Genomic DNA, 12,159 nt, shown 5'->3' with positions numbered 1-12,159 from the left:
CCCGGAAGTGCTCGCCGTCGACTGCGGTACTCCAGCTCGGCGAGAGGAGTACCGCGGAGTCGACGGGGGAGCCTGCCTGCCGCGTGTGGACCAAGGTAAGTTCGAACTAAGGTACTTCGACTTCAGCTATGTTATTCACGTAGCTGAAGTTGCGTACCTTAGTTCGAATTGGGGGGGGTAGTGTAGACCAAGCCTTAGCTTCAGTTTTGCAGCTTGCTAGTAACTCTCACAATTTGTATTAAAGGCAAAAATGTAAAATGTTTTAAAAGTGGACAAAGTAAAATAAACAAATGGACAGTGGCATTTAGTCTTACAGACAGAGATCCTTTACTTTATAAATACTGTGTGTCAGATTCTGGTCAATTAAGTCCATATTTATTCTGATTACAAATGACAGCAGAATCTGGCCCAAAATTATGCTAAGTTGGACAAGATCTTAGGGTCAGAAAAATGTTGAGATCAATAAGGTAAAATAATATTCTGGGTAATGTAAAAAATTTTATTTTACATTTGCAGTTCACCTTCTTTGGACAAAGAATGTCTCTCTGTCTGGTTTTCCAGGGCAGCTTTAATGGAATTTTGACATCTCTGTGATTTCTTTGTATGAAGTGTAAACGATCAAAGGTTGTAAGCCTGAGAGACTGAAAGACCCTATAACAAAAACCAGAAGTCTATTGCAATCGGGAGTCTGACAATATCATTTTAAAGCTAATTTTCCTTACTTTTCCAGTGGGAGGGTATGATGTCATTCTCTCTCCTCCCACTGTAAACTAAGCTGCTGTCAAAGTTTGCTGCCTTTGCCACTGAGAGAACAGTTCACTTAAGTGCAGCTGCAGTACCTTGTTCTGTGATACCCATCAGCATCATTCACTGTGCGAGTTTGGGTTTGTAACCATGATATCAAGATTGGTCTTTCTACTTTTCTGTGGACGTATTGCACTAAACCTGGGAAATGTTCAGAAATTGCCAAGAGGCAAGTAGCTATGACAACTTTGTGTTTTTTGGAAAATGTCTGTGTTTTTGCAATACAAATTTGCTTTCAGTATGTAAGGAAGGATTAAAGACTATCTGAAAAAGAAATGTAAGAGAAAGGCAGCCTGCAGGGAAAAATCCAGGTACAAGAAATCGTTGTTTAAAACTCTTAAACTTAACTGAAGCAAAGACCTAAACATATCCATTGTAGCTTGTGAATCCAGTAAGAATTGCCATGCAACAAAGAAAATTAATTCTAGTGCTTTTATGATGGTTTAGACAATATTGTGTAAGTTTATGGCAGTAAAATCTTCAAGGAAATGGGGTTGAGTGCACCCCAAGTTGTTGGCAGGGGATTTCAGTCCTGTTTTGGAACAAAAGTTCTATGCTTTTCAGTTATATCCATCCTTATTAGTATTGCAATTCACCTCTGGAAGTCTGTATGTATTCTTTCAAGAGAAAAATGGGATTTATTAAGAGACTGCATTTCAAAACTCTGCACTCCAAATGAAAAAAACCCATGTCATGTGAATATTTGTTTATATATATATATATCCCTCTGCTGGATTTTGGAAGTAGTTTTGCAAAATTGGAAGAGACCCTCCCCTTTTCCTTGTTAATTTGATCTGTGTAACATTGGCATTTTGTGAGTATTCTATTGCTGCAAGAACAACAGATGTAGTGTAAAATTAAAACCATATTTCTAAATCTAGATTATGAAGTATTTTGTAGCACATTGCTGCATGTACTGCCAACCACTTTGTAGAAATGCCTATATAAGTCCTGTCTCTGCTTTGTAGATGCATTTTATATCTGCAGACTGCTGCAGTCAGCAAAGTTTACAGGAGAAGCTGTAACTTTTTTTTATTATTTAGTTGCTTAGAGCCATGTTATGCCGCAAAGCAGCGTCCTTGACGACACCCTAGAGTATGACATAGCTTAGGTGGGGGAATAAAGGGGTGCTGGGAGGAGAGGAAGATGCAACTCGCATCCCAAGATAAAAACATCTCAGGAGTTTTCTGTCTAGATGTTCCCTCTGATAATGTCTTGCTTTTTGGATTCCCCAAGACCACTGGAATTGTGATAATAGTGAAGCAACACACAGACTGTGTTCTCTCATTACTGATACAAAAATACAGCTCAGTTCAAATAGACTTTTAAGCCCTTAGTTCCTGCACGCGCGCACACACACACATACACACACACACACACACGTGTGCACGCGCACACAAAATCCGCCCCTTCTGGCTAAGTTTACACTAGAACTTTTGTGTCCTTACAATAATAAAAAGTAATTACTATCCGCAGACATAGGGTATTAGTATGCCAAGATTATACAATACTTACATATGTACTGTCTGCTTTCGGAGGATGGAGATTTTCCAGTGCCCACATTATGTGGATAGTATTATTTAACTTTCTGCTCACTTTGATGGGATGATAACCATGAGTATGTTTAACAGTAAAGTTCTGGCAACACTTAGAGCTTCACTTTTCATGCTGCAATCCCAAGAGATGATCTCTGGACACATTCTTGCTTTGCTAATGTAATAAAGCAAAAAACAGTTCCACTTGTCATTTGCACTAAAGCAGCAGGTGGAAATGCCAGGTTCATGTTGTTTAATTGACTTTTGAAAGGGCTCTCCCTTTGCAAATGTATAAACAAACAGTTTCTGACCCTGGCAGATATCCTTTCAGATGATTATTTTTATTGGGTTGGACACACTGTACATTGGTTCCTGGGTTGTTTATCTAAGAATACTCAAAGATGTCTTTATTAGTGCATTCCTGTTTGACTAGAACTGTGTACATTTCCATAAATGAGCAGTATGATGATTAGATTTTAAGCACTTCTAAAGTAACAGAGGTTTGGGGGAGTTCTGTCTCATTAGGGTGGTCCACTCTGTCTTGTAAAATCACTCCATGGAGTACAAATGTAAACTTTTTTTAATGTTCAGTCTCAGTCGCACACAGCGCTCCGGACCCATTCCTACTGTATAGAGTACGGTAGGGTCTGTTTTGTATTACCTGAGAGAGGCTCCAGGCAAATTCGTTTTCTTGTAGTGGGGTAGCCTGTGATAGTCACAGTATAAAACTTTTAATTCTTGCTGCTGCTGTGGAATCCCAGTTCTTGAGTCCCCGCTCCAGGAGGTGAAATGTACTGATCCCTGGCCTCATGCAATGGGATTTCCTTTCAATGGTCCAAGGATGAAATACAATTTTGCAGCTGTAGGGAAGACAGCCAATAAACGCTTTGGATGTCAGTGATTTGGAGAGCCTTTCTTTGGAAAGACTGTCATATTCAAATATGCCTTTCATGAGGCTGGAATACACATGGCTCTCTCTTCCAGGATACTTATGTGCTGCCACCCTACAGGCAGGTTTGACTAAAATGATGAGATAAGGTTGCCACATTAATTCTGCCCCTGTGTGCACATGCACTATAACAGTGGCTCTTAACCTTTCCAGACTACTGTACTCATTTCAGGAGTCTGATTTGTCTTGTGTACCCCAAGTTTCACCTCACTTAAAAACTATTTGCTTACAACACATCAGACATAAAAATACAAAAAAAAAAAAAGGCACAACACGCTATTACTGACAAATTGCATACGTTCTCATTTTTACCATATAATTATAAAATAAATCAATTGGAATATAAATATTGTACTTACATTTCAGTGTCTAGTATATAGAGCAGTATAAACAAGTCATTGTATGAAATTTGAATTTGTACTGACTTTGCTAGTGCTTTTTATGTAACCTGTTGTAAAAACTAGGCAAATATCTAGAAGAGTTAATGTACCACCTGGAAGACCTCTGAGTGCCTTCAGGGGTACATGTACAACTAGTTGAGAACCACTGTATTATAGTACAGTCTTATCGAACATCATGTAAGAGCTCTGTGACAGAGTGGGTAACTGAGAAGTTCCACATGATTATTTCTGTAAAAGCTAGAAATAGAACCCAACTTCCTGGTTCTCAGTCCAGTGCCTTGAATAGAAGAAAACATCTTTTCTCTTGGAACGCTTCACCACATTCTTGTCCAAATAATATGTGGTTAAAGACCATATCATAATACACTAAGGTTTGACAGGCTCTAGTACTGTAGGAAGGCTAAGTCTAAGGGGATTTTGTGTTTTGCTGTGAAGGCACTGTGGTTCATAGCTGTCCCTCCTGTATTGAAATTCAAAATTAACATCCCATTCAGATGGATAGCATAGGTCACAGCTTTAAATTAGGCTGGCTGTTGAGTCAGGAAGAGCTCACCACATCAATTACATGTAGTCCATGTTTGGAAGGTTTTCATCACAATCATAAGAGCTTGAATCTTAATTTTTAATAAGCGACAGAGTCCTGTGGCACCTTATAGACTAACAGAAGTATTGGAGCATAAGCTTCCGTGGGTGAATACCCACTTTCTTTGTCGCTTTTTACAGATCCAGACTAACACGGCTACCCCTCTGATATTTAATTTTTAATGAAAATTTAAGATTTTCAATAATAGGAAGAGGTGTATTCTGCCAAATATAGAGAACTGTGAATAAAATAATATAATCAATACTTAGCACTTATATTCTGCAGCTCTTTTCATCTTCAAAGGGTTTTGAAGGCATTAACCTCCTGGTACTCACTGAGAAGTTTAACCACATCTTATATAACCTTACAGATCGCTTTATTGTCAAGCTTTCCCTGATTTACTGATCTATCTTGGTGAGCAATTTGAATTGAAACATATTTTTTTCTTCTGTACAGTTAAGCCAAGTTCAGAAATTCTCTATGATCTCACATTTCCCCCCTCACACAAATATTCTGATGTGGAGACTTCCCACCACTGTTACACTTCTGTGCAACACCATCATATCTGACCTAATGGGTGTGGGGGTGTGGTTTGGGGAAATACAGATAAATAGATGAGAAAAGAGAAATGGCTTCACATGAGGGAGGGCTACCTGAATTTTCCTTAAATTAAGGAAAGCGTACAACTTATGTGGCTGTATATAACAGAAACAGTCTCTCTTCTATAGATAGTGACAGAGTGCAAAAGAAGACATGGCACTGAAGAATAGTTTAATAAACAGAGCAGAGTGAATCTGAGCAAAATGAAAAATCTATTCTAATACATCAGGACTAAACAAGTTAAGAACATGAGACAAAGTTTCAGGGCACAATCCACAAGATTGTATCTCCTTGTAAACCATATTTCTCTGGCTCCTATTCTCTTAGGACATGATCCAAATGCTTTTGAAGTTAATGGGCTTTGCAGCAGGCCCATAGTGTTGGTAAAAAGCATTTTATTGTTTTAGTTTTCTGGATGGACTTTCTGTGGACAGCACAGATGTGCGTAGAAATCAATTCTCTTGAGCACCACGGACGCTGTGTTTAACAGACACTGCCAAGATGTTGTCTGCAGAGTGCAGTGGAAGGCAGTCTGGTTAGAAGCTGGAACCCCATAGTTGGGGAAATTCAGGTCAGCTTTTCTTTATCCTTTTACTTTCCCAGATGACTGTAACCAGACAGTAAACACAAACCTGGCATCAGATGGCCATCATACTTATTCTTTCTTCTTCTACTCTTTCCTATAATCTCACTTTCTCTAGCTGTTTCCATGTATCCTCCTATGTTTTCTTTTATTGGAGCTGAAATGAATCTGAAGTTACTCAGTTTTATAAACTAAAATGACCTTATGGTTGCATTAAACCAGAGCAGCACAAATTTTGCTTTGGGTTACTGAGTTTCTGACTGCAGGGTATATACCTGCATTCTTGGTGCTTGAATGGTAATCACTTCTGACAATTTTGGCCTGTCCTTACTTTGCAGGGAAGGCACAAAACAGCCTGTTTCACCCTCCTTGCTAGTGCCACCTACACAGGAACAGGGTACGATCAGGGCCGGCACAACCCATTAGGCGACCTAGGCGGTCGCCTAGGGCGCTACAATTTGGGGGGCGGCGACCGCGGCAGTATTTCGGCGGCGGGACCTTCCGCCGCCTATGTGGGGGGTGGCATTTCAGGGCGGGACCTTCCGCCACCTAGGGCGGCAGAAAAGCTGGCGGCGCTCCTGGGTAAGATATAGACTTATGCAGTAGGTTGACAGGCTTGTCGAAGACACCTGGTTCAATAATTTTCTATGCATGTTACTGTCAGCAGAGGGAGCTGATAGAAAAAGTATAGCGGTACTGCAATGGAAGAGGGTTTGCAGATGTCACCCTTAAAAACATGGCAGTCACCTTAGATAACCTCAGTATTTGCAGTGTTGGAGATATTTGCTGTTGTAAGAAAAGAGAGTATTCTTAGGGAATAGTGCACATACTGAAGTAACCTTATTTATTTTTACAAGGCAGCTTTTGGAGAGTGATCACTGTATTTACAGTACTCTTCCCAACTTCTTACATTCCGCTTTTTAAAAGAGCATGAGGTTAGTTTTCCCCATTCTAAATTTGTTGGCTGTGTTACGTTTTGTAATACTTGTTCCTAACCACAGGTTAAACCTTAGCATGTGTTTATGTTTTTGTGTCAAACAATTAGAACAATGGAGATTTATTATGGTGTGTTCTATGGCTGTCAAAACAGAATAGCCAAATGTTAGTCCTAAAACATTTGTGGGGCCCCCAACATTTCTTTGATAGCTACAGGATAAAAGGCCAGAAACTATAATGAAGGAGAAAAAAATATCCTCCTGAATACTATTTATTTGAACAAATAATGAAAATGCCATATCAAAGTCGCACTTCCTCTCCCCAAAAAGAGGAAATTACCAAGTAGGTTACAGGTAAATTTTCCATATTTTACAGAAGTACTTTCAAGAGACTGCTTTTAAAAATAGACAGATTCTTTAAGCTTTAACACCCATTGTAATAAAGGAGAGGCAATTCAGACTAGGTCACTTAACTTTTTTTTTTTTAATAGCTGCAAGGAAAAATGTTATGGAAAATAAACTTGTGTGTAATAATTCCCCTATGTTAATGCTACAGAAATGGCACTATGGTTCTTTAAGAAATCCCCGTAAGATCCTTTATTCCAAAGAAAGTATAACCAAATTGCTAGGAATTTTCAGTCAACAAATGTGTCAAATCAAATTCACTGCCTGCTGTATTGTCTTTAAAGAACCCTCTCTGCCCCAACAACTCAGGCAGTTTTACACCTTATTTTGCCAAAACAAACTTCATCAGCTAGTCAAGTATGGCCTAAAATCACAGCCTAAAAAACCCAGTATTGAACACCAGGATTCCCAGGTCAAGGGTAATCTGGTATTCCAAAATCCCATTTTTACTATAACATTGGCTATAATCCTGCAATCTGATGCACGTGGGTGGATCCATTAAAGATCTGCCCATACAGTTCAAATTTCTGGATCAGTAGCATAGTAATTAAATACCTCTAAAATAATCTTAGTATTGCATAACCTTGAGATTTTATCTGTCTTGTTTAATTTTCAAATTCGCAATAAATAGCTCTGTCTGTACATTATTCTTCAATCTTTAGCCACCTATCTTTTTTGTGTCTCTAAAATATATTTACTTTGGGGCTTTGTACAGTATAGAAATTGAAATCACATCTTTACAGTGTACATATTACAGTGTGTGCTTAGTGAAATATGTTTGTTTTACATTGTTGTGAATATAGTGTTGATGAAAATGACTAAGAGCAGAGACATGATTCAAGCTTTATGTGACCAGGGGCTGGACCAGCTTTCCCTGCACAGATGTCCTAAAACACACAAAACCTGACTGGCAGTACTTATGCTAAATCAGCCCTGTGCCATTCCAACTGAGCAACATAGTTACTCAGGCAGAAATGTGGGATGGTTTTATGATGTGCAGAGTTTGAATCATCAAACATATTTTCACAGCTGATGAGCTGTCACTATTTTAATTTTGGTCACAAAGAATTAAAGGACCATTCACTTGCCCTGACCCACCACATTAGATGAATGATAAAGATTTGCAAACATCTAGGGCTAGATTGTGTCTGGCCCAGCAGAGATGCATATAGTAGACAGAGAGCATCCAAGTAGCCTTCACCTATGCCCTTCCCAGGCTCTGGGTAAAATACCAGTGAGAAGTTGAGGCACTGTGCCTGGCTGAAGCTGTTGGAGGTGTACTATTTTTACTAAAAGGGGTTTTCCTTCCAGAAAAAACAGCATGTCTGCCCAAGAGTGGAAGGGAGTATTGGCTGTACTTGTATAGTAGGGTGACCAGATGTCCTGATTTTATAGGGACAGTCCCGATATTTGAGGCTTTTTCTTGTATAGAAGCCTATTACCCCACCACTACCTATCCCGATTTTTCACACTTGTTGTCTGGTCAGCCCTATTGTATAGAGGGAGGTGGAGCTCCTGCCCATAGAGGATTCTGGCCTAGTCAGAACGCCTCTGCTTCCTACAGAAGCATGGCTCCTCACTGACCCTACACCTTCCTACTCCTCTCCCCGCACCACAATGTAATAGCAATATCTTAAAACCAAGACCTGGCTTCTAGTTTGTTAAATATTGTTGCCTTTTTGCTGAGCTGAAGCATTTTATAAGGCCTTACTATAACTTAGCTTTTTTGGAAGGGAAATAAGTGACACAGAGGCTCCAAAAAGAAGAACAGGAGGATATTTCCCTAGTCTACTTGTACTTATAATATGTGCACAAGTGCTGTTTACCTTGAACAAAGATGTCAAAACAGCAGGTCTATACACAGGTAATTCCACAAGCAAAAACCCCCAGCTAAGGTGCTGCTGTGTCCAAGGAACACCACAATGGAGGGATGCTGTTCCAGTGTAATTATTGGTTTGGAATACTACTGTGTTCATTGAATTCTATAATTAAAATCTGTGTGCCCTGTTATATCCATGTTTGTTCCAGGATATTAGAGAGGCAAGGTGGGTGAGGTAATACCTTTTTTGGACCAAATTCTGTTGGTAACAGAGACAGGCTTTCCAGCTTACAGAGCTCTTCTTCAGGTCTGGGAAATGTACTCAGAATGTCATCAAATACAAAGTGAAACAGCTTATTTGGCATAAGTAGTTAACACATATTTCAAGAGACTATTCAAGATGAAGTGGCCCATTACCACCTCTCCAGTCATGGGGGAAGGAAATGGGGACTGGAGGGAAAAACTCCCAAAGCTGGGGGTGATTAGTGTGTTATAAAGTGTTGTGGTGAGCCATAAATCGAGTGTTTCAGACCATGATTTTTAGTGTTTAGCAAAGTTATTAATTTAAGTTCCCAGGCTCACCTTTTGAAGGTTTTGTGCAGGTTTGCTTTGAGGATGAGGACCAAGAGGTCAGATCTAGATAGATTGTTCTGTGAAAAGTGTTCACCTGCAGGTGATATGGTGTTTTTGTCTTTTATCAGTTTTCTGTGTGAGCGGAGTGATTGTCTGGTTTCACTCACATAGTTGTTGTTAGGGCATTTAGTGCACTGAATAAGGTATACCACATGTTGTGAAAGGCATGTGAAGGTCCCATGGATCTTGAAAGATGAATTGTGGGGGGTGTTGATCATCATAGCAGTGAAGGTATATCTACAGGTTTTGCATCTGTTATTCTGGCAGGGCCTGGTGCCACTTTGTGTTGGTGTGCCCTGGTATGTTAGGAGCATGCCACTGATGATGAGCTTGGAAAGGTTGGGGGGTGGTTTGAAGGCCAGAAGAGGACGTTCAGGAAAGATTTCTATCAAGATGCGCTCCTCATCGAGTATGGGTTGTAATTGTTTAATGATAGGTGACAACTAGTGATGTGTGGGGTACCATTAAACAATTACAACTTATACTTGATGGGGACCACATCCTGAAAGAAATCATTCCCAAACCCCCTCTTCTGGCCTTCAAATTAAAAGTGGTAATTCATCATATGTTATGAAATATATATTCATAAAATGGCACGGAACTGTATGCCTAGATATATTTGTGTACTTTATGTATTTTCAGGTTTCTGCAATATCCCTAAACCTATTCAAGGAAAACATGCTTCAGAAAAAACAGCAAGAAGTTGTAACTTTCTCCCATCACCACCCCAGTTCAGCAGTTATTGCCTTGTGGGTCTATAAATGGCAACAATTTAAAAGAGCATGCTCTGTTTGAGTTCACACAATTCATACTTTGGGAACTACTCCAAGTGTAGAGGTTTGAGAGTGGATCTGGGGAAATACAGCATTTTTGTTGTTGTTTTTGAACTTGCTTAGGGAAAAATCCTTTCTCTTTTGTCCAGTACTTGCCAGCGTATCGTATTTATTGTTCATACAGATTTTCTCGTCTGTGATATTAAGTATGGAAATTGTTTGGATAACAGAAAATTGTGGTTAGTTCAAAAATACAAATAAGTAATCAAAACTTCCAGGAAGTTATTCTCACTTGAAGCAATTGAATGTGTTCTGGCAGGATTGATTCACTCCTTGCTGCAGTTCAAGTCTAAACATGAAAACGGGATAAATTAAGATAGTGTACAAATAAACAAGAGGTGAACATGCAGAAAAATATTTGACATCAAATCTTTGCTTTTTATTAATCAGTTTAGTTCTTCTTTGAGTGATTGCACATGTACATTCCACTCTTGGTGTCTGTGTGCCCAGTGCATGGCTGTTGGAAACTTTTTCCCAGTCAAGGACCCTCTGGTGCCGCTCGCCACTGCATTCAGGTATAAAGGATAGAACCCCTAACTCATCTCAGTTCCTTCTTATTGCTCATGATGGTTGTTGAAATTCCTGTTCATTACCAGAACAGTTTTCTCTCAGCTTTGTATATGATATACTTAGTCTAGTAGTTAGTATCACTATTATAGTTTTAAATTTTAGTTGTGTTTTTTAAAAAAGCTTTTTGAATTTGTTGTTTTTTCCCTGTTTTGGGGTTCTGCTGCTGGCACCAAGACATCACGCTGGGTGCTTCTTGCTCAAGGCCTAGGTCGGTAAGTGACCCACACAGTAGTTGTCCGAAGTGCCTGGACGAAGCACACGTAAAGGACCAATGCCAGATTTGCTGGGAATTCAAGCCAATGGAGGTGGCACACAGGTCACCATCAGAGCCATCCTGGTTTGACTTGGTGTTGCATGCTGAAGCTTCAATGAGAAGCATGCCTCCAGCATTATCCGAGTCCTGGCACCAGTCTCACTCGCCGGTGCTGAGGAAGCAATGTAAGATATCTACATAGGTTCTGGCCACGGGAAGATCTCCATCTTCCAAGTCTGGTAAGAGGGGAGAGAAGGAGTTGAGTCGAGTGCATCTGAAATCTAAGCCCTCCTCTTCCAAGTTAGTGCTTCAGTTGGCTCTGGCACCAAAATGGGCACCATCGAGCCTAGTGCCAGAAGTGGCACCATCAACTTAATTGGCACTGCAACAAGATACAATCTTAGTGCCAACTACCCCAGAGGAGTTTGCAGCAGCAAAGAATTTGCCCTGCCTCTCAGTGCCAGTGTTCAGAGAAGGAACCTGATCCCTCAGTACCATTGCCCTGTCTGGCACCAGCTCCAGTAGTACATCCTACGATACCACAGTTGCCTGCTTCCCAAGCAGTCTGCTGTCAGTAGTGTGGGGAAGTCAGCGATGATGGTGGCGATCCGTTGGTTGGCTCCAATACCTGGCACTGACTGGATCAGCCCCTCCATGGTCAGAGGAAGGGGAATCTTCATAGTCAGATTTGGAGGCGTGATCTTGTGTCTCACAAACCTGAAGCAGAACCTGCTGGTCCCCCTGTAGATCTTCTGTCCCGCCTACTATCATGACCCCACAATGGGAGCTGCCATGGAAATGTGGCCAGGTCTCTGGGGTCTAGCCCCATATAAATGGCCTTTCTGGAACCCAAGGTGTTTCCTTCCAGCTTCCAGATCTTCCCCTCACTGTGCCTGCTCAGTGCCCTCATGTAGATAGGAGGGGGGAGCTGCTCTGTTTCCAGTATGTGGTACTGGGCCCAGTACCAAGCATAAAGAAGAGGTCCTAGAACCAGAGGAACAACCTGTGGAAGAGACTCCTAAGAACAGCCATACTGGGTCAGACCAAAGGTCAGTCTAGCCCAGTATCCTGTCTTTTGACAGTGGCCAATGCCAGATGCCCCACAGGGAATGAACAGAACAGGTAATCAAGTGATCCATCCTCTGGCACCCATTCCCAGCTTCTGGCAAAGGCACTAGCCTTTCTGGTACAACAATGAAGAAGCCAGACAGTGCTGATGGCCCATCAGAAAAGACAATTGACCCTAAAAGAACTTT

General features: G+C 40.7%; 1 protein-coding gene across 25 annotated transcripts in view; it reads left to right on the top strand.

The window, feature by feature from the left end:
• Positions 1–820: 820 nt before the first annotated feature.
• Positions 821–12,159, top strand: part of ABI3BP (ABI family member 3 binding protein) — a 295,082-nt gene continuing 283,743 nt past the window's right edge. For all 25 annotated transcript variants that reach the window (XM_054044959.1, XM_054045001.1, XM_054045113.1 and 22 more), the window contains exon 1: positions 821–973. In XM_054044959.1, coding sequence (XP_053900934.1) covers positions 895–973 — 79 coding nt within the window. In that variant the 5' untranslated portion in view covers positions 821–894. The remainder of the gene's footprint in view (positions 974–12,159) is intronic.

Source organism: Malaclemys terrapin, chromosome 1 (genome assembly GCF_027887155.1).
Source record: "Malaclemys terrapin pileata isolate rMalTer1 chromosome 1, rMalTer1.hap1, whole genome shotgun sequence".
NCBI classification, from domain to species: domain Eukaryota; kingdom Metazoa; phylum Chordata; order Testudines; family Emydidae; genus Malaclemys; species Malaclemys terrapin.
This window is presented reverse-complemented; position numbering and strand designations above follow the sequence as displayed.